This window comes from Daldinia vernicosa (genome assembly GCF_022497035.1).
Source record: "Daldinia vernicosa strain CBS 139.73 unplaced genomic scaffold F5Y00scaffold_70, whole genome shotgun sequence".
In the NCBI taxonomy this organism is placed as follows: domain Eukaryota; kingdom Fungi; phylum Ascomycota; class Sordariomycetes; order Xylariales; family Hypoxylaceae; genus Daldinia; species Daldinia vernicosa.
Genome location: NW_025953986.1, coordinates 41,097 through 61,741, shown reverse-complemented (window position 1 = coordinate 61,741; position 20,645 = coordinate 41,097). Strand labels below are relative to the sequence as shown.

Below are 20,645 nucleotides of genomic sequence, written 5' to 3'. Positions count from 1 at the left end.
CTCCGTCGGTACGATTCCGAGCTTCCCTGGGTTGGGCTGCTTGGGGTAGCTAAGCGGGGAATAGAACTATCTAGACCACAGTGTATTATTCTAGGTTAACTAGAGTGAAAACAATAAGTCAAGAAGTCGAACCGAGTATATTTACCATATTAACAAGAAAACTTTTCGTAAAATCGAGAATAGACTGAGCCTCCTACGCCGTCGCTCGTAAAAAAGGAAATGAATAGGCCGCCGCCACTCGTCAACATATTCTATACATCGCCAGATATGAAGCGTACTCATGACATATCTCTAGATGCCTAGACCCGAGTCCTTCATGTTTTGCGCCCGCGTCTTGCCCTTGACATACCCACTCAAACGCATCTCGTTCGACTCATCGCCATGCCCATCCATAAACTGTCCCCTGGACTGACTTGGGGAATAAGCAGGCAGCGACGGAATTCCTGGTTGAAGTCTATATCGATACCCATCTGTCACCATAGCCTCGGCTGCGAGATCCGAACTGCCCACGGACGTGTCCGGCACGTCCTGAGATGTCGTATGGAATATTCCATGCTGGCGCATAACTGGTGAAATGGGAGACACCTGAGATATTCGGGAAGCGACAGAAACTGGCGAGACAGGAAGTTGCAGTGTCCTCCTTTGCTCGTTGAATACGCGATCCTCGTTTAGGTCACCCGTAGACCCGAAGTCGTGGGTTCGTATTGTCGGGTTAGCCCTAGCGGCTGGCGTAGAAACCCCTTCACTAGATGGCGCCGCACTATCTAGGCCTCTCTCGGGATTAGGGCTTTGAACATTGTATGTTATGTGATCAAGTTGATGTATGTTATCTTCTGACATGCATGAGTGATCCTTTTGGCCGTGGTTCCAACGTTGCTCAAAGATCCGTAAGACTCCCAATGTTATCGTCAACATGTAAGTAAATCTGCCGTTATTAGTAGATAGACGAATACACGAGGGAACCGTGAGTTTCGTACATTAGTGCTACGCCGATAAAATAGAAACTTTGTTCCAGGGAACAGTATCTATCAAGTAGTCCCCTTATATTATCTCCGTTGCCGAATCGTATCGTATCATATCCCGGGGGCGGTTTGTCAGGGGCGTCGTTATTTTCCTTATCGTCTCGAGTTAACCCATAACAATCTGTTGGAAGCCCCGTGCGGGAGAGTACTGTTATGATTGCGATCATGATTCCATTGAATGCCACATCGCCAGCGATGAAGATAGTAGCCAATATCGTGCTAGATCTTCTCCGCCAGCTACCAGAGTGCTGCATCAATAGTACAATGCCAGAGTATATAAGTGCGACACAAACCTAAACACTGCTAAGTTCCTTGATGGTTGAAAACAAATGGCTAAGGAGGCAATACGAACCATCATCTCTAGACAAAACATACTTGTCGCAAGGCCGAGTCGATTAATATGGATGTATACAAGAAGAAATCCGTTCATTACAGCAGTTACGAGAGTACCCGACACCTGTAACAGCCTGGCAAAAAGAAGCCATCTCGATACAGTCCATCTCGGTGCCCACTTTGACGACAGCCATTCCATAGTAGTTGAAAAGAGGGACTATTGTCGACGAGGATTTAATCGACACGGATCCGACGAGGTCAGTCCTCCTCCGTAGGAACGGAAGATATCAATCTGAATTATATTTCAAGACCTAGGAAGATGTATGCAGATGTGAAGGTCTGTGTATTTTGGTTCGATTATTGTCGGTAATCGGAATGAGGCTATGCCTTACTGTAACTGCAACCCGCGCAGTATGCAGCCCAGCCAATATTTCCATACTTAGCTGATCGTCACTGGACATTAGTTATTCCCGGAATAGCTTGTTATTAACTTTACTCTTCCAGACTGTATCTCAATAACCCTTTTAAGGCTACTCGATGCAATACTTGGCGATATTGTAACTGCAAGTAGTAGTCATGCCGGAATCTCGCAGTTTTTTGACACCATATTTAATCAGACTGAATTACGCAGTTAATAAAGGCGATGCAGAAAAACCTGGGGCCAGCAGGAAAGCTGACTGAAAGCCAACACCAGAAGAGCTAAATGTGGTAGGCCTGCAGCCGAAAACAACCAACACTTGCATGCACCGCCTTGTAGATCCACCCAGCGCTACCCAAAGGAGGCGGAAGAAGAACAAGGTACACAGACACTATGAATGAAAAGCGCCCAGATACGACGTGCTTGTTATATGCTATTGGCGTTAAGCGTCTTCGTAGTCTCTTTTATCCAATCGAAGCAGGCGGTATCACAGCCCTAATAAGTTCTACATCCACCACAGTAGGATCTGCGATACTGCGTGCTCTTTCGCTTCGGGTCACACATTTTTGGAGAATAGATCGTGAAGTTTACCTCATTGGTTCTTAATTGCTTTGATGAGGTTTGTATGGACGATGAGTGCCAGTCAGATAAGGTAGGGGCAGCACACAACTGCGTGTCAGACGAGATGCAGCCCACACCTCTCACCATTTGAATACGATCCGGAGAGATCCTGGAAGGCCTTGATGAAAAAATAGCAGCAGACCGACTGCGCCCGATGTGCCCTATATGCACTTTTCGTCCGGCCAGCGTAACGTAAAGCCTGTAACCGTCTTCCGAACGTCCTCGTCGCCTGGATCATTTTCAAACATAGCCTTGTCCATTTTCTCCTCGAGTAATTTCTCAACTATGAACCCTCTCTCTCGCGCAAGGTCGAAGAATGCGAGATCCTTATGCTGCAGCCAGGGCCGGTAACTTGTAAAGCAGACGAAGGCAGTGCTGGTTTTCTTCCGGCTCATGGTCGCCTCGATGGACGAAATCATGTTTCCGTGTTCAGAGTGTCTGAATAGTAGATCGGCCAAGATAAGCACATCAAATTTGTCCCTCTTGACTGACTCCAGATGCGATAGTAGATGGGTCGCATCAGCTCCCCAGACGTAGCCGTCAGCAACTATTGAGGAATTGTCGGGATTTCCGTCTACTATAGGTATAAGTTCACATCCTAGGATATTTTTCTTCATGTTGACAACCAGATCGGGATCGGGGTAATCGGTGACCACGACCTTTTCGGCCCCCAGGATAGCGCTCACTATGCTAGGTAGCCCGGCTCCGGCTCCGAGCTCGAGCACAGTTCGGCCTCGGACTTCCGATACATGGGACTCGAAGTATTTAGATATAATGCGACTGCCATTCCACAGATGGTGGGCTTCCAAGGGGCTATGGCCTACAAGATGAAGTGTGATGGTCTCCCCTGACTGTAGTGTGTAAACTTGAAAGGTTGGGGGCGGTGATGGGGGATAATAATCGGCTGGTTCTTCAAAGAACCCCGCGGTATCCGGTTCCATGAGATTTTGGTTGGTCTAATGATAATAATATGAATTTTTGACGGGATTGAAATTAAATTTTATTCTTTCTTCTTTTTTTCACATTAAAGTTTGAAGCTCCATTCATGTGCCGTTTGGCGTTTGGCGTTTGGCGTTTGGGTACGAAGTACATGTCTACTTAGATACATAGGAAGGTACCTTAGTACATGTAGGTACCTAGGTACTCAATGCTCGAAGCTTCGCCCACATTGCAACCCCACACAGTTAAATATACAGTGAAATCAACATCCCGACACGATGTACATTTTGCGCTTTACACTAGACAATAATGCATGACAGTGTCGTACTAGACGAGGCGCAAAGAATATATTTAGTTTAAACAACGCGAGCAAATAGCTGTGGAGAGATACAAGGGCTGTAATGGATCAAATATACTGGTATATATAATATAGTTGAAGAGGTAGCTATAGCTAAGCCTTACTTAGAGGCTGAGAGGGTAATGCGACTTTGTTAAGAGTATTAACATTCCCAAATCTCTCATACGCAGTTCTATAGATGAGTGATGCGATCGTGACGAGTTAGCATCTAACATCAAATGGAAATGATGTCTTTATGATAATTCGGCAAAGTCTTCCTGAATCCGGATCGAGTATCGTTAATACTCTAATAACTGGCAACCAAATATAGTGACAAATGAAAACCCCGGGATTTCTATGAGCCTTTCGATGTTGGTGTCATCCCCCCACACAATGTAAGCAGCCTGCATACACTACTACATATGCTACTATACTGCCGATAGCATGATCTTAACCTAGAACGATTCCATTTACTCGGACTAACACTTACATCCGTAATCCCGACTCTTCATTGAAGATAGATATTAAGAGTACGTTGCTCACCGATTCTCTCGGTGTCGTATTTCTTAGCCGACTTAATTTCGAATTAGAAAAGCAGCACGATTTCCTGGTTTCGATTTTACATCAACATCACTATATAGGCCTCTTGATTCCGATTTTATAGTGTAAAGACACAGCACGTGAGACAATTCCAAATTCGACGTGATGCGTCCATCCCAGATACTACGAGCCACCGAGCCCCCTATCGGCAAATATAACCAGTAAGTCAGGGAACATATCAGACTACATTTTACTATTAACTATACTACCACATTTCAACGGGAAGTAACTTTAGTAACCATAATCTGATTTATAGCTATCTGAACAAAGATACATGGGGGCATCTTGGTACAGTTCAACCCATAGAAACCCAACTTACCCAGAGCTAAGCTAACCCGACCCGTACGTCTAGGCTGTATCATACCCCAGAAGAACATAATCACATACAGTCTTAGTTCAAACCGCCAGAAAATCTTTACTGGTGTTGCCCACGACGCTGTGTTTAACAGTTGGCGTCGGTTCTGTGGGCAAGTTCTGTACTGGGCACCACCGTTTCTCGCTGCCTATTATGCCATGGATTGGGCTAACAAGAGGTATGTCTCCGACGAAGGTAGCTCGTTTCAAATTCATAGAATAACACGAGCTATAGGAACGAGTATCTGAATAGCAAAGCCGGAAGGGCCGAGTTTAATACCGACTAGAAAAGATGATGTTGCGATTATCTTTGTGTTTATAGCTATTGTAAAAATTCTAAACGAAACATCCATAATGAAGAATATTGTCAGTATGTATAGCCGTAGGCTCCTGTAGCCAATTTGTAGTTCTTCGCGGAACAACGAAGTTGTTTTCTTGCTTCTCGGTCCACCTCAGACAGGTATGGGATGAACACTGTGTAATAGGTATCTTTTAACTCTTCATCTATAATAAACCTACGTCTCTGTATGCTCGGTATCTTCTTTTAACGGGTAGAAGAAAGTAAAATATGGGATTCTATATGGTATATTTATGGCTATCGGTTGAGACACTCAAGAACAATGTCATAGTAAAATCTTTCCTTGGAATTATTGCGAGAATTTGTATTCCATCGAAGGAATTCCTAAAGTTTACGGATGAATAGGCTTTTGAAACAGTAACAGTATCATCTTCAAGGACAGGACAGGAATTATAAGTCTCAGTGGTTATTAAGTGTTATTCTTTTCTCATATATTTTCTCCCTACACTTACTTCATGTTCGCCCACATCAGTTAATAGAACTTTTAGCAAAGAATTTCTAAGTTGAAATACTATTAAACTCACTTTAATTGGTGATTCAAAAAGGGGGTGTAGGAAGGCATCTTAATTTTCATTACCTATTTAACATGTGCATCACGTATATCCTCATAAGGGTTACATATCGGAAGAGAAATGTGTGCTTATTAACTGCCTACCCGAGATACCTCAGATAAGCATACATATTCATCCCTCGGCTATCATTACATGTAAGACAGGAAGCCCTAATAGCTGCATGAGGCTGATGACAATCAAGCCCTGTCAAGAAAAAAAGAAAATAATTCAAATTGCTAATATTATGAAGGACTCAATAGCACTTTGTTCCTAAAATGTACATTATAGTCCAAGAAGCGGCGTAAATAATCTTTCTTTGGTCGTAGTCCATCGGCTACGCTTATGAGCGGCACATGGAAGTTAAAATACTACTGAATTATATGTTCGATGAATGTAAGGGCTTGGAAGCTCAGTAGCACCGGATCAACTCGTTCTAATCAGTTAGATCAAGTAATTTCTCTTTTAATGCCTTTTAGATGATATTTTACCTGTGTAAGCCTTTCAGGAGTAGATATGAAATAATTGTCATTCCTAAGCTTTTCGCCAAGTCAGTGCCGGTACTAAGAGTTGGGATCTTTTGGACAATTACCCTAACTTTGTAATCATTGTTGAATTTCTCTTGCAATAATTCAATAAGATGCACTGGATTCACTAGATAACCAGGAATTCTATATTCCGCCCGGCATGCTGTATTGTTTTTTGCTTTGAATGTGCTTTCGCGGAGTTCTCGAGTATTCTCCGATTTCGAAAAAATGTGCGACGGAGATGGGAGAGATGCCATTTCTCGATGGATTAAGTGACGACAAAGGACGGATAAAACGGAGTCCTCGTAGATGGAGCTTGATGAAGATGATTGTGGTTTTGGACATTGGGTGACCCTACGGTTCAATATATACCTATATAGTAAGGCCAAGGAGGCGTTGTGCCGGGAGATGATATCGGTAAGCCTGAAAAGCCACTGTAAACCACAGTGGGGCCATAGATATCTTGAACGTAACTTATATTCGTGGCCTACCTAAGGACCTTAAATAGTGGTAAATGCAGTGCTACCAATAGGTAAACATTTGCATCTTGACTCCCAAGTCAGCCTTACCTATGCTATCAACTGAGACTCCTTGCCTATAACTATTGGTTCCCAAAAAATGAATCGTGTAAAGTTGCTCAAAGCCTTATTTATCATTGATTCTCATCGGATGAATTACTACGTGTCTTGCTTTGTAGTGCTCACAAGAGGTAGGAGCCGGATATATCATGCCAGCTTTCAGGGTTTCATTGCATTATGTTGTGTAACACAGCTTTGCTCTCAAGCCACAATGAAGGCCGGGCAACTGAGTACACTCAACGTGGGCTAATAATATATCATTTTACACCGCGTAGTATGTATACCTACCTAGGTAGGTAGGTACATCCGTGCTATCACTACGCTGGTATTCAGTTACTGGGTCTTGCATTGGGTAATCGAGGAGATCTATTTAGATTATGGCTTAGACATATCATATAAACGTACTGGGCCATTGTTAGGCTGACTTCACTTACTTCTCACCTCAGCATTATAAAGGAAAGAGTTCTTAACCTCCGCAAAGGTGGGAGTGCCCTTGAGACATGGCGTAGGATTGGATACTTCGGCTAAAGTGTGCCTCACCACGTAAACTGTTTTTGGTGTGTAGGATATCTTTGGTGTGTAGGACAAATCAATATTACCTCATTCCTTATTTTCGTGATTTACCTTTTAGCTCAGACGAGAGTTACTTGGAAAGGGGTAATGCAAATACTATAATACTTTTGGTAGGTAATTATAATCTAAGTTCTTTTCGCTTTGCGGAAATACAAAGGATTGTACCTACGGGCGGCTATCTTTCAACTCCGCGTCTTTAAAGGCAGGTTAATTATTTCCCTTGGACGGATGGAGACTCAGTTAGAGCCCTAACTTCAAGCTTGCTCTGGCTCACCGAAAGAAATATGACAAGGGTCACCAAATATAAGACCCAGGACGATATAAGGCTGTGAAGAAAGTGAAAGTTTTGAGGCTGAGGGCATTGGTCTGCACAAGGCAAACCACAGAGAAGCTGCTGCCTACATTTATGTTGCCTTGTTGCGGCCCTCTATTAATTTACAGATATAAATATTTCGATGTGTCAGCGACAAAACACATCCAATATTCATGTTGATGAATCACCAGACCCCCCGCTATCAATCTCAGATGATTACTATTAGAGTACTAGAAACAATTAATAGATCATTTCCTTTCATCCTTTCATAAATTAGCTACCCTGGATCAGTATTAGGTACCTCTTTTCAGGGGAAGAGCGAGCATTTCTGCATGCTCAATGTAAGCTAGTCATTTCACGAGATTCAGCTTTGTTCTAGACTATCGAATTCTAACACTACATGAATATGTAGATTACTCAATCTCGGGGTGGTCAATCCCCAAAAGATAATGCAAATTCCCATGTAAAATGCCACGATCGCGGCGACAAGTTTCGGCAAGATTCTCGGAAACGCAATGCAAGTGTGGGCGTTTCAAATGGATTCAATACGTGTAGGAATGAGAAACTCTATAAAGTCTTACGGGAAAGCAGAATATCTCATACCAACAATGAAGATACTTACTTTATACCTTTCGACAAGCTTGACCTGGCTAGGAACCCCAGGCTTGTTGAACAAGCTCTCCGAGAAGATGATGCTTCTCGAGACGAAATATTAAAATGGGTGGATAAAATCTGTACAAATCAACCCGAAGGAAGTGAAGGTCTCTTCTTTCGGACATTTGCCATCCTGGTACTATGCGAGAACGCTAGGTGCATCGGCAGGTTTATCGACCAGCATATCGACGACTCTTATCTCCCTTTACCAAAAGTAGAGCGAAATGAAAATGGGATAACGATTTTACGAGAAAATAATGGCCGTAAAATTAGTGAGGAGACGTTGAAGTACCTCTTCCAAGACCGGAAAGAATGGAAGCAAGGAAACTTGGACAATTTTGCAGCCTACCAATGGTGGGCTATTGCACCATTCTTTTACCGACCGGAGAATATTATCCCTCACTACATCTTAGAAGCCTCGGACGTCTTGCCATTCACGGAAAAAACGAATCATGTCGAGGTTGAGGTGGAATCACTGGACCCAGATGTTAAAGAGGTCGTTTTACAAGGGGGGTTCGGCGATGTTTTTCTAGTGAAGATACATCCTTCACATTACCACTTTTGCAACCAGCCAGTAGGTTATCCACAAGCAGATTCTTGCAATTTATGAACTAAGCTACGGAAAGTACATCGACGGTTCACATTCGTTCGCTCTTAAGCGCCTGAAATCGTTAAATTATAATGATTTCAAACTGGAGGTTGATGCTCTTAGCAAATACAACTACGGCATTGACAAACATCTAATCCCACTACTCGCTACGATTGAGAAGGAGAGTGAAGCTGGAAAATACTACCTACTATTTCCAAAGGCCAATGGCGATCTTAGGTATTTCTGGAAGACCCAACTCAACAAGAATCCTGACAGAATATCCATAGTGCGCTGGATGGCTGAACAGTGCCTTGGAATTGCGAAAGCACTTTCGATGCTACATAAAGATCAAGACACAGATAGGGGGGAAGATTATCCCATATACGGGCGCCATGGAGACATAAAAGCCGGCAATATTCTTTGGTTTTCCAAGCCGGGTATCGCAGGCCCTTCAGGATGGCGGTTAGTTCTCTCCGACTTTGGCTTAATGAGATTCCACCGCGCTATATCGATTTCAGCTCAGACCGCCAGCAAACTTAAAAAGACCTTAACATATCAAGCACCGGAGTTTGATATTAAGGGCGAAAAGATATCTAGAAAATCCGATATATGGGCTCTCGGATGTACATACTTGGAATTTATCACTTGTTACCTTTTGGGGTACGAGGCTGTGGAAGAGGAATTCCCAAGTTGCCGAGGAGAAGACGATAAGAATCTCCCAGGGGTCAGCGAAGACAAATTTTACCGAACAACGGCCGATGGAAAGTCGGCTGAACTGAAGCCTGGTGTTCGGAATTGGATCTCTGACCTTCGCAATAACCCACAGTGCACCCAGTACTTCCACGAGTTTCTTGATTTGATTGAGGGGGGTATGCTACGTATTGGGCGGGATAGGCGTCTGCCAGCAGCTGAAGTCGCCAAGAAACTAGAGGGTCTCTTCAATAAGTGTCAAAGGGAGAGTTATATCGTCGAACAGCATGTCCCGCGGGGGGAGACGATGATGATATCGCAAAAACGACGCCGTAATTGCTAACTAGCAATTGCGCCTTATATGAGACAGATGATGATAACGTTCACGTCTGTCGGTTTGCTAAGTGCTACCTAGGTAGATGCAGCGGCGCATCTTTGGCGCTAAAGACATCTAGAGTACTCCCCGAGGGAAACGGAGCTAGAGTACCGCATGAAATAAGAGGGGGTAATGGGATTGTCTCGTCATCTATAATGGTGGTCTCTATATATGATACTGGATATAGATAATATAGACTTTAAGAGGTAGGTAGCTAGTAGGCTATAGATAAAATATGCCATTACTGTTAATACGTTAGTTAGTTAGCATTGGTGGTTAAAAAAAGGGACTCCAATATACTATACGGTTATCTTGGCGATGATGAGTTAGGATATTCGCGGGTTTCTGCTGAAAGTTGTTATGCTTAGGAGGTAATTAACGCGTTACGGTATAAGTGGGTTAGGGGTAGATTCAGGGGTAGATTTGCTAGGCTTGGGTAGGCACCTATCTCTTAGGTACGCACAGCGCCCTCGTAAGAGGATAGAAAGGCAGGCGTTAATAGTTCAATATAAATATCTTGACATTCACTTTATATATAACATTTATTAAGGTTCTTTCTGGCACATTACTTATGTGCCTACAGTAATGCGTTAACACACCAAATCCCTCTCCTGAATGCCGCGATCGATATTAATAGAACTTGGATCTTATGAGCAATACTAAGCCCGATAATGCACATGTGCAGATTTTTCGAGTTCGGTTTCATCCGCCTTGAAGTAACAATTAGAATCTTCTTTGCATACGGTTATAACTTGGATAAGATCAGTTACAGTAGTTAGCTTCCTAGGCGCCCAGACTACCCATCTACCTGTGCGGTGCTTTTTAGGGTCAGTTATAGTATCCTAGTATATAGCCTTATAAAATACGCACTTTAAGGATGTAACCTTTCTCCCCGAGGAGCTCGTTTAGACCTTTTCTAATTTCTCCGCCATCATTATATGTACATCTTAGAACTGATTGGACCCATCCTGGCGGGTACTTGGATTTCTTCGTACGGACTTCAGAAGGCATTGCGCAAGTTTTAGAAAAACACAAGTTAGGAAGCGTTAGGTAGATAATTTTAACTTTACTCTTTATCATTCTATAAGCCCTTCCTTTTGGTTGACAGCCCTTTTGTATATTTCTTATTGAGGCTCTAATCCTTGAGTTAACATTAGGGTGCGTGCCAGTACTTCGATACTACCCTGACTCGTGCTGCACCATTATCTTCTTGGGTATCATTCTGGTGAGGGGCTGCCTTTGTGGCTTGATTTAAATGCGTTAATAGATGGAGTTCATTGGGTATTCACTACTCCACGACAGTAAGGAAGTTTTATGCGACATCTATCCACCAACCAAGAAGAGGTTGTCGGTTGATGATATCAGCGCGTCATAATCCGACGAATTATACAATTGCCGATTAAATTGGAAGTAATTACAATGAGGCTCTTCTACGTCGGGTCGGTCATACCAAGCAAAAGTGATACCTACCGTCTCAAATATTGGGGAACTGGGAACTGTCACACCCCAATCTGTGTTTCTCTGTTTCCGAATTGCACCTAGTACCTGGGTGATCTAATACTATATTTGATTCCAGTAATAATATATTAATAACTTGAAAGGCGTAGCCTTACAAGAAGGAGTATGGACTGGCCTAATGCCGAAGAAGATTTTGATGATAACGATTTTGGAAATTTCAAGTACAGCCAAAGTCGGTTCAAGATCATCAGGAAACTTCAATCCGATAAGGTGCATACATGTTAAAACAAACTCATAATCTTGCTATATTTGAAAAATAGGGTTAACCTGTTATTAGGAACTAATATGCTGGAATATTCAATCCTCTGAGGACTTGAGGGAATGGATCGAGAAGGTTTGGGACCCAACTTGGTGCATTTCTAAGCTTACATTATATAGAACAAGTCTTTGCTTAATTGTGTTTGCGAGCATGGAATATTCGCCATGTATGTCTACCTCACAGGCGAGAAATGCAGCTCAGATAGAACTCACATAAACACCAGCATCTTTAATCGGAGCAGTAGTTCGGATTATTCGTCTCCATCATATCTCCCGGTCTCTAAGCATGAATTCAGTCAACTCGTCGAAATATTCCGAATACACCGTGCCATAGTTCGAACTATCCGTCGGGAAATTACGTACTTTTCCCGTATATATATTCGCAAAGGAATGATCGGGAGTAACAGCATCGGTATTCTTTCTTACCCTTATTATCGAAATATAGAATTCTGATTCCTGAAGTATATACCGCGAGAACTAGTTCAGCATGGCCAGATGATATTGCCCTCTCTTCGACCTACTTAAGTCATAGGAAGCTTAGCTTATCAGTATTCTACGGATGTAATGATGAGCAATCGTCTAATATCGAGAGACGTCTGGCAGAAGCTGGCGACGCCATATACCACCCAATGCTGACTCCTGGTATACTGATTGAACTGGACCGTAAGCGTCTTGTGGAAGAAGTAGAGTCAGTTCTTGATCCGTTCGTGTCGAGTACAGAAGCACTCTGCTGTACATCTAGGGACCCCGAAAGTATCTTGAATAGAGAGGGGGAAAGCACTGATGAGCTATTGAATCTGTACAATGGCACTAGCGAATTGGCCAAGGGGATTCGGAAGGTAAAACGGCAGATCTCAGATATGTGCAAGCACACCCATGAGCTTGAGGCCATATTTGCGATTACAAGAATAAAGTGGAAATCCCGGAGGAGATCAGGCCTCGGGAAAAAGGATAGAGTCCAACTTGATGCCTCTTTGATGTCATCAAATATTGAAACTCGAATTCGCGAGCGTTTGACGGAGATCAAGTCCGAATATGACGAGAAACTTGACGAATGTCAGATGGTTCTCAATGGGTTGAACTTCACGACGCAGATGGTAAGGTGACCTACGCCCTTTAGACTATCATGAAAATATTAGAGTGGCTGTAATAAAGCTAACTGCGACTAATGAATAGGCATCGGGTCATGTCGCGAGACATCAAACCTTTGCTAACACCCGCATATCTATCGAAACGAAGCGAGATAACGCACAGATGCGTTCAATAGCTCTAATGACCATGATATATCTTCCATTAACATCAGTTGCTGTGAGTATATTCTTTGATACGAATATGGTAAGGGGCTAATAGGGGCTAATATCTTCAGTCTATTTTCTCAATGGGCGTCTTCAACTGGGGGGCTACCGAGGGACAATCTGTACTGACGTTTTACTTCTGGGTATACATAGCTATCGGAGGTGGCCTTACTATCTTAACACTTGGGTTATGGTGGGGGCTAACTCGGGGCGGTTCACACACGAAGGAACATCATGAAGCCACCGAGGTGGCGAAAATAGCTTGAACATGCCTTGGTCAAGTTTTGAAGGATGTAATTCAGGTCCTGTCCTTGATAGGAACCGACCTAGGTGGTAGTCAAGTAATCTAACATTGGGTAGTCCTCGTTGCAATCTAGTACTAACGATCACGGTGGCGGGCTTGGAAGGGGCAGGGCTAATAATCCATTCCATTCCTTTCAATTTGATATGGCCAGTGCGTATAATCCGCTCGCTTGAAGCCTTAAAAATACGGGTCTACGAAGTACATCTTTGGCGGATATCGTGATATGTATGGCGTAGCCTAGAACGGAGGCTATATTTTAGGAGTAGGGGTAACCGTAAGTTTCATTTGAAGCCACAACATTATGCGATCACGAATCTACGCCAACCCACTCACTTAATTACCTTTTATGGTGTGTGCATTACGTCAATGACATAAAAACCTTTTTGGCGGATAGATCGAATTCGTAATAAATAGAATTATCTGCATGTTTCCGTAGATTTTCTTGCTGTAAGCCTCTGTATTATTGTTACTTCTTCTGCTGCAGCTTTCGGCAGCCACATCGGGGCTTTTGACCGTGACACTCTTGATCGCATTGAGATACTTGATTCCCGTTGCTCCTCAGTTTAAGATAAGATATCTTTTTACAATGTAAGACACAGCCGCCAACCTCTCCTACGTAAGTCCGCGCAAACATAATTAGAATTTCCGAAGTCCGATTATATTTTAGGATACCTAAAACATAACGACAGATAATGTGCGAGGCATTAGGCTAATAGACTGTAATCTATAACGGATGGCTGGTTAATTAACGGAAGTAGGTCTTAATTACTAAACAATCTAGGCCACGAGGTATTATGTTGGAAAGTACCTAGGTAATCTATTGACCGCGCATCTTTGAACTTCTAGCAACTAGAAGGTAAAAGTACCTAATACCTGGTTGCAAAATTAAAGTATCGCACCTGGGAAACAGAACAATGTTTCCAAAGAGTGGATTGATTCGTTATTGTAGTATTGTAATAACTATATTGTCTATCTAGTTGGGGTGAAGTAGCGGGAAGCAAAACAACGAGACGTTGACGGGTAAATAGTGTTACAGGAATTTAATTCTAAGCTAATTTGTTGAATCAAACCATCATAACAAGTGAATCCAAAGAGAGGCCGGTAAGCTAATATTTAGATAAGAGATACTTCGGATTTTACGGCATACTCATAGGTTGGGGGGTGGGTATAGTTAACTGGACTGAGGCGAACGTGGAAGTTTTTCTGGAAGAATATTCCGTAACATATACTAGACCATGGTTTGTGGGGGTTGGCAATGGTGATATCGAAATTCCTAAGGAGCTTGGTGGATCAAAGTTAGTATGGTCCCGGTCTTTCACGCTATAAACTAGAACTTACTTCGAATATGACTTTTGTGATTTCCATCATGGCTACGGACATGCCTAAACATTTGGTTGAGCCATGCCCAAATACCAGTGAGTGAGTCTGATGCATGGCGTGAAGCCTGTCAACATCGTCTATCAGCCAACGCTCCGGATAATAGATCTCAGCGTTATCTCCATAGACGGCCTTGTTCAGCTGAACACCCCACATATTCAAGCCAACAAACGTGCCCTCCGGAAGGTGGAAGCAGCCGAGCGTATCTCCCCCGGGTGGAACGACGCGTTCACGTAGCTGACTTAAAGGAGGAAATTTTCGTAAGCCCTCTAAGATGCAAGCTTGTAGGTACACAAGCTGCTTAGCTTCAGAGTCCTGGATGGGGTCGGAAACTAGTCCTCCTGCAACAGCCCCACGGATCTCAGCACATAGAGTCTTGTAAACCTGCGGGCTAGCTATAATGCTCAAGAGGATACTCTGCACTGAGGTAGATGTAGTATCAGAGCCGGCCACGCTAAAACCAACTGTCAGTATAACTTTATATAGGAGAAGCGTAAAGATACCTACAGCGCAACGGTGAGCTCAGAATCTATCTGATCTTTTGGCATTCCTCGCATCAGTAGTGAACTAACGACATCGCCTGTCCTATATCCTTCTTTAGCGCGATTGTCCACGACCTCGTGAATTATCTATGAATGTTAGGTTAACTATTCTCGTAGCGTGTTGAGTATATAAGGGGTAAACCTCACCCCCATAAGACGACCGATCCCTGTGCGATCGCAAGGCGTAGGAAAAATAAATTTCCTCAAATAAGGGATCCTAGTCAACTGGAAACAAATTGTATTTAACTCCAAGAAGACTGAAAAATACTGGCAAGCCCAGTTACCGGTTTCCACTATTTCGAGGAGTTGATGCATGTCACGGTCATTCTTAACGCACCCAATTTCCTCTCCTAGACAGATTTTGGTGATGACATCGACGGTTAGGAACTGGATTTTTTCACCAATATCGCACGACACTTGATCTGGTCTAGTGAAGCGCTTCCGTAGTGAGTTTAGCCAGCCAAGCACCAACTGGTCTATGATGGGCTCCATTGCTGCAACAGATGTATTGGTGAACTACGCGGTATATTAGTAACGTAAGAATCTCATAACATTCATAAGCACTTACGCTCGGGGCAAGTTTGGCACGTATCTGGCCATGTTTCTTGACATCGCGTTCGGAGACGATGTTTGGAACTTGGGGGTCAGTGCGGAAGGAATCGAACCAAGGCCCACGCACGTATCCTGATCTGGCTGCGAGGATCCGGCGGGTTATCTCAGGGTCGTCGGTGACGACGTGGTTAGGACCAATCCGGGCAACGGGCCCTTAATGGTAGTCACTGTTAGATATTATATGGTGTATTATGGTTTACAATGGGAATTAAATTACTAACCATATTTTGCATTTACTTCGGACCATATCTCATGAGATCTTCCAGACGAGAGCGCTTTTGCAATCCACAATCGTGACCATCGTGCCAGTCGTGGTCCCGGTACTCGAGATATACTTGGCTTCTGCTGTCGTATAACCCGGATCAAAAAGTCAATCTTAACGATGACGCATAAAACAAATAGGCAATATGAAAAAGCGATGTGCGCGAAGAAGTTAGCGACCGCCATTTTGAGTATTAATGGTGAGATTCGAGGTTATACTTTGTTGTCATCTCATTATCTTTGAAATTGCTTCCTCAGCGCCGGCTTTTAAGTTCGCAGAGTGAGAAAAGCATACGACATACCCGGTACCCAGGTATTTCACTCTCTTCAATGTCATGGCATATGTCTCAGTCAGGCCAAGTGACGCGGCAGGTAATACATAACGGGTGGGGGTTTCATAGGTCGGTTATGACATAATATTGCTATTGATGATGCGGTTTACTTATGAGGCTTAAGATATCCAGATAACCGAGTTTCCGAATGGAATAGTGTAGATTGCGGCGCTTACTTGAGTGGTGGCGTATGTTCATTGATGCATTCGAACCGCAACGGCGGGTGGGATGCGTACCTAGGTACGTATAGACTTTTGGTGTAGCTGCAGCAGTATGTGCATGAGTGCATACCCGACATTGTAAAGTCCTTGGAAGGGCGACTAACTTCGGAGATCTTGTCATCCTATAATATGGACTTTCCGCCCCGGCCATCTCCGGAACTCGTCACCACGGATAACGCCCAATTTCGGCGATCTAGATTCAGTCACCTACTAGGTACATATCACCGCAGGCGTATGCATAAGACTAATCTCAAAAATTTGGCCAATTATATTCATCTCAAATGTTTATCATGACCGAATAGTTGTTCTGATAGATGAGACACGGTTAGTTTCTATCCTAGATCTGACCCTATTACTCGGTAATTCTCTAGCATACGGACTATATTTAGCTCGGACTTATTAATGTTTTAATCAATGGACTGTCATACAATTAGATCTTTCAATATTAAGTACTCTAAGATAACGGTTCTTCTAATGATCTGCAATTTTTACGCCTCCTGATGGAGAGTGCCGCTCCTGGGGGTGAAATAACATTGTACTCGATCTGCATATTCCAAGTACATCGGATAGACACTATCATCGTGATGCAAACTTAGGTACTACCTACCTAGGTATCTTTCGAACTATTTACCATCCGTTCGATTCTCCTTGTTCCTGTTTTCTTCAGATTTCATCATGTCATCCTTTACCGGTGTCTCTAGTATCCTCTGGATTTCCATTGCTGTTATCACTTTGACCTACTTTGCTACTCACAAGAAGTTTGGCCATGATCCCCGCGAGCCTCCGCTTGCTCCCCAGTCGATTCCTATTATCGGACATATGGTTGGACTGTCACGGAGCAAGTTTAACTACTATGTCAACCTCAGGTATCATTTGACTCGCTCCCCTTATAATAAGGCGCATTTAACCGTATCGTAGTAAGAAAACGGATTCTGCCATCTTTACCATGTCCGTCCCGGGTCAGAAGATGTATGTGATAACAAATCCGGAACTCATTCAGGCTGTGCAAAAGCAATATAAAACCTTTGCATTTCCACCAATTGAGATTAAATTCGCATCCAAAGCCTTTGGAGCAAGCCCTATAGCTCGAGAGATCCTGGGTATAAACCTCAATGGCGACGAGGGTGATTTCGGGTTAACTGTAGAGACTCATGCCGGGATGCGGGCTAGGCTCAAGCCAGGATCAGATCTCGATGACATGAACCGTATTATGATCCAGGATATCGCAGACTCCCTCAACCAGCTACGGGCCGGGAAGGGGAAGTCTCGAAAAATTGGTATATTTACTTGGCTGAGAGACACCATCACGACTGCTACAACTAGGTCCGTGTATGGTCCGATGAACCCGTACGAGGATAGATCTATTGCCAGTTCTTTCTGGGAATTCGAGTGTGGTCTCCTGCCGATTATTGTAGGGTTCTTCCCCTCGATCACTGCTCAGAAACCAATTACGGCTCGAAACAATGTCGCTAAGGCCTTTGAAGCATATTATAAAGCCGGTGGGGTGCAGAAAGCATCGGCTTTTGCTCAAAATCGGTACCAAGCGGGAATAAACAACAATGTCCCCTTGGAAGATATCGCGCGCTTGGAGGTTGGAGGCACGATTGCTATCTTAGTGAATACGATACCTACGGCATTTTGGTGTCTTATTCTACTTCACTCCCACCCAGGTCTCCTAGGTGAAGTTCGGAGCGAGATTGACGCTTGCACCGAAACAACTATAGAGAATGGCTCTACTGTCAAAACTCTTAGCCTAACTACTTTAAAGGAAAGTTGTCCTCTGTTATTATCCTCTTACCAGGAAGTCCTTCGCTATCGTTCTATGGGAATATCCATACGTGAAGTGATGGAAGATACATACCTCGATCAATGGCTGCTGAAGAAAGGTGCAATGTTGCAGATACCAAGCATCGTCATTCACCAGGATGCTAATCTTTGGGGCTCCGACGTTATGGAATTCAATCCGCGCAGGTTTCTCCCAGAAGAGAAGCATAACCGTCCACGCGATGTCTGCTTCCGTGCATTCGGCGGTGGCAAGACTCTTTGTCCCGGCCGTCACTTTGCAACGAATGAAATACTTACCTTCGTTGCTGCGTTCATTGTTAGATTGGACATGAAACCTATTGAAGGTGACTGGAAACTTCCCACTACAGCGAATACAAATGTTGCTGCCGGAATAATGGGGCCAGATGAAGATATTCAGGTAGAAGTCAGGACGAGACAAGGTTTTGAGGATGTTAAATGGGATATGGTCCTGAATAAATCGGAGAAGGCTTCTGCTATAATAACAGACGATAGCGTCGAGGTGAAAAAGTAGTTGTTTAAAAATGTTAGTTCGGATGTTTGTCCAAGTATAGGGGTGTTAGGTATTAAGAGGAGTTTTCTTCCTGTCTTTCTCTACAAGTACGAGTGTGCGACATATAACAAGCCTGAAATAGTTACTAGCTATGATTTGAGGCAAAAGACCTGATTGGAACTAGGTACGACATATATCATGAGAATGAGACCATGAACGTGGAAAATAGGGGCTTCCAATGGAGTGATGGGTCATGTGGATCCTACGTACAGGGGCTCGTTCTATCTAACACGTCAGCACGATTCTATGAACAACTGTTTCTCGTAAAATATTACGACATATTATAGTACGACGACGATCAGGAATCGTATAGGATAACGTTTTTGATTCGTCTAAATTCCTATTCCCAAAGCTATTTAAGACTGGCCTAACCACCTCCAAGCTACTTCGCAATATCTAGCATCTGGAGTCTCCTAAGAGCACACCGTTATGGCAGGCAGTATTCTAATCACTGGGGCCAATGGTAGCCTCGCCATTCCAGCTGTAGAACATCTGCTTAGGAACTACCCAGACCATACGGCACTCTTAACAGTTCGGGATCCTTCGGATACCGACCCCAATACGAACAAGTTGCGACAAGTAATATCGCGATATCCAGGGGCAAGGGCATTCATTTATAAACTCGACTTAACGAGTCTTTCCGACACGCATCAATTCGCGAACAGGCTTTCTCAAGATATAAAGACCGAGAAAACTTCGCCACTAAAGAGTATCTTATGCAATGCATGCTACTGGGATCTTGTCGCTGATTCTGAGCTCACGGAGGATGGATACGACAAAACTTTCCAGACAAATCATATATCCCATGTGGCCCTGGTGCTTGGGCTTCTCGACAGGTTTGCACCCGATGGCGGCCGCATCGTGTTGTTCTCCAGCGAAGCTCACAGTCCCGGTAGAGCTATATTAGAGAAGATACCGCCTGCAATCCCCGATGACCTCGATTTACTCATTAAACCAACTGTACATGCCGATAAGGGTGCGGCTGGATTCCACAGATACGGGAATTCTAAGCTTGTCATCACGTCCTGGACGCACGCGTTTAATAGATACCTAGAAAAGGTGAGAACCTGGATGTTTGGAGTAAATGGGGCACGTTTAACGAATTTTATAGAATCCCAGTCTTCAAAACATTACAGCTGTAGCCTATAACCCGGGTGGTCTTGTAGATTCGCGTATATTCGACAAGAACACGTCTCTAGCATTGAGTCTCCTAGTGCGATACATCGTACAACCATTATTACCATTGATGCGGTATGCAAACCCACAAATGCGACTGGGAGCTGAGTCTGCCGTAGACGCTATTGAGCTTGCCCTCGATCATGTATATCCGGGTGAAAGGGGATATTTTGAATTATTACAGAAGGATGAAAGCTCGCCAGAAAGCCGAGATGAAGTTAAGCAGGAGAGACTATGGGTCAAAAGCGCCGAGTGGGCAAAGATAAACAAAGAGAATACGGCTCTTCATTCAGCGTTCAAGTAGCCATTTATTGTAGTTCTAGAATATAACATCGCCTATTAGTGTTCCTAGGTTGAACTCAAAGTTGAGTAAGGGGTAACTCGTGATTACCTCTCAGAAGATAACGAGCTTACACGGCTAACAACTGGATGGAAGTCACTGCATTAAGGGGCGCATCGTACATCGGACAATGCGGTATATTTCAAATTTGGGGAAATCCGTCCCTCATTAACTTAGAAACTTACAACAATACGACATTATTAATCCTCAAATCTCCTTCCTG

At 43.6% G+C, this 20,645-nt stretch overlaps 8 protein-coding genes across 8 annotated transcripts; 5 read left to right on the top strand and 3 right to left on the bottom strand.

Moving 5' to 3' along the window:
- Positions 1 to 108: 108 nt before the first annotated feature.
- Positions 109 to 1,937, bottom strand: F5Y00DRAFT_196282 (uncharacterized protein). The gene is made up of 4 exons (XM_048005267.1): positions 1,748 to 1,937; positions 1,375 to 1,694; positions 978 to 1,315; positions 109 to 925 (listed from the first exon to the last, which is right to left on the bottom strand). Exons 2-4 carry the CDS (start codon positions 1,552 to 1,554, stop codon positions 292 to 294), a joined length of 1,152 nt encoding a protein of 383 aa, XP_047860570.1. The 5' UTR covers positions 1,555 to 1,694; positions 1,748 to 1,937; the 3' UTR covers positions 109 to 291.
- A 117-nt stretch (positions 1,938 to 2,054) lies between these two features.
- F5Y00DRAFT_196164 (uncharacterized protein) lies at positions 2,055 to 3,465 on the bottom strand. Its single transcript, XM_048005265.1, has one exon. The coding sequence runs from the start codon at positions 3,333 to 3,335 to the stop codon at positions 2,556 to 2,558; it is 780 nt and encodes a 259-aa protein (XP_047860569.1). The 5' UTR covers positions 3,336 to 3,465; the 3' UTR covers positions 2,055 to 2,555.
- Positions 3,466 to 4,138: 673 nt separating this feature from the next.
- On the top strand, positions 4,139 to 5,073 carry F5Y00DRAFT_248237 (UcrQ-domain-containing protein). Its single transcript, XM_048009408.1, has 4 exons — positions 4,139 to 4,431; positions 4,527 to 4,558; positions 4,623 to 4,803; positions 4,860 to 5,073. The coding sequence occupies exons 1-4, from the start codon at positions 4,376 to 4,378 to the stop codon at positions 4,909 to 4,911; spliced, it is 321 nt and encodes a 106-aa protein (XP_047860568.1). The 5' UTR covers positions 4,139 to 4,375; the 3' UTR covers positions 4,912 to 5,073.
- Positions 5,074 to 7,853: 2,780 nt separating this feature from the next.
- Positions 7,854 to 9,797, top strand: F5Y00DRAFT_266366 (kinase-like protein; the record flags this gene model as incomplete). Its single annotated transcript, XM_048011928.1, has 3 exons — positions 7,854 to 7,862; positions 7,934 to 8,749; positions 8,802 to 9,797. 3 exons carry the CDS (start codon positions 7,854 to 7,856, stop codon positions 9,795 to 9,797), a joined length of 1,821 nt encoding a protein of 606 aa, XP_047860567.1.
- A 1,656-nt stretch (positions 9,798 to 11,453) lies between these two features.
- Positions 11,454 to 13,167, top strand: F5Y00DRAFT_266365 (uncharacterized protein; the record flags this gene model as incomplete). Its single annotated transcript, XM_048011927.1, has 7 exons — positions 11,454 to 11,558; positions 11,626 to 11,682; positions 11,727 to 11,773; positions 11,831 to 11,965; positions 12,052 to 12,703; positions 12,783 to 12,914; positions 12,973 to 13,167. The coding sequence occupies 7 exons, from the start codon at positions 11,454 to 11,456 to the stop codon at positions 13,165 to 13,167; spliced, it is 1,323 nt and encodes a 440-aa protein (XP_047860566.1).
- Positions 13,168 to 14,176: 1,009 nt separating this feature from the next.
- On the bottom strand, positions 14,177 to 16,209 carry F5Y00DRAFT_273872 (cytochrome P450 oxidoreductase). Its single transcript, XM_048013250.1, has 6 exons — positions 15,958 to 16,209; positions 15,693 to 15,889; positions 15,272 to 15,640; positions 15,090 to 15,211; positions 14,544 to 15,036; positions 14,177 to 14,486 (listed from the first exon to the last, which is right to left on the bottom strand). The coding sequence occupies exons 1-6, from the start codon at positions 16,181 to 16,183 to the stop codon at positions 14,319 to 14,321; spliced, it is 1,575 nt and encodes a 524-aa protein (XP_047860565.1). The 5' UTR covers positions 16,184 to 16,209; the 3' UTR covers positions 14,177 to 14,318.
- Positions 16,210 to 17,225: 1,016 nt separating this feature from the next.
- Positions 17,226 to 18,964, top strand: F5Y00DRAFT_273868 (cytochrome P450; the record flags this gene model as incomplete). Its single annotated transcript, XM_048013249.1, has 2 exons — positions 17,226 to 17,416; positions 17,469 to 18,964. 2 exons carry the CDS (start codon positions 17,226 to 17,228, stop codon positions 18,865 to 18,867), a joined length of 1,590 nt encoding a protein of 529 aa, XP_047860564.1. The 3' UTR covers positions 18,868 to 18,964.
- Positions 18,965 to 19,295: 331 nt separating this feature from the next.
- F5Y00DRAFT_196141 (NAD(P)-binding protein) lies at positions 19,296 to 20,458 on the top strand. Its single transcript, XM_048005264.1, has 2 exons — positions 19,296 to 19,965; positions 20,018 to 20,458. Exons 1-2 carry the CDS (start codon positions 19,336 to 19,338, stop codon positions 20,384 to 20,386), a joined length of 999 nt encoding a protein of 332 aa, XP_047860563.1. The 5' UTR covers positions 19,296 to 19,335; the 3' UTR covers positions 20,387 to 20,458.
- Positions 20,459 to 20,645: the final 187 nt, after the last annotated feature.

What these genes read in the sequence shown, in the direction of transcription:
- F5Y00DRAFT_196282 (XM_048005267.1), bottom strand. Translation starts at nt 1,554, where the DNA reads ATGGAATGGCTGTCGTCAAAGTGGGCACCGAGATGGACTGTATCGAGA. An exon ending in TGTTTTGTCTAGAGATGATG is followed by an intron (nt 1,316 to 1,374) that starts GTTCGTATTGCC and finishes AGCAGTGTTTAG; the next exon opens with GTTTGTGTCGCACTTATATA. An exon ending in TTTATCGGCGTAGCACTAAT is followed by an intron (nt 926 to 977) that starts GTACGAAACTCA and finishes TAATAACGGCAG; the next exon opens with ATTTACTTACATGTTGACGA.
- F5Y00DRAFT_196164 (XM_048005265.1), bottom strand. Translation starts at nt 3,335, where the DNA reads ATGGAACCGGATACCGCGGGGTTCTTTGAAGAACCAGCCGATTATTAT.
- F5Y00DRAFT_248237 (XM_048009408.1), top strand. Translation starts at nt 4,376, where the DNA reads ATGCGTCCATCCCAGATACTACGAGCCACCGAGCCCCCTATCGGCAAA. An exon ending in CCTATCGGCAAATATAACCA is followed by an intron (nt 4,432 to 4,526) that starts GTAAGTCAGGGA and finishes TCTGATTTATAG; the next exon opens with CTATCTGAACAAAGATACAT. An exon ending in AGATACATGGGGGCATCTTG is followed by an intron (nt 4,559 to 4,622) that starts GTACAGTTCAAC and finishes CCGTACGTCTAG; the next exon opens with GCTGTATCATACCCCAGAAG.
- F5Y00DRAFT_273872 (XM_048013250.1), bottom strand. Translation starts at nt 16,183, where the DNA reads ATGGCGGTCGCTAACTTCTTCGCGCACATCGCTTTTTCATATTGCCTA. An exon ending in GGATCGGTCGTCTTATGGGG is followed by an intron (nt 15,212 to 15,271) that starts GTGAGGTTTACC and finishes TAACATTCATAG; the next exon opens with ATAATTCACGAGGTCGTGGA. An exon ending in TCTGAGCTCACCGTTGCGCT is followed by an intron (nt 15,037 to 15,089) that starts GTAGGTATCTTT and finishes AGTTGGTTTTAG; the next exon opens with CGTGGCCGGCTCTGATACTA.
- F5Y00DRAFT_196141 (XM_048005264.1), top strand. Translation starts at nt 19,336, where the DNA reads ATGGCAGGCAGTATTCTAATCACTGGGGCCAATGGTAGCCTCGCCATT. An exon ending in TTAATAGATACCTAGAAAAG is followed by an intron (nt 19,966 to 20,017) that starts GTGAGAACCTGG and finishes CGAATTTTATAG; the next exon opens with AATCCCAGTCTTCAAAACAT.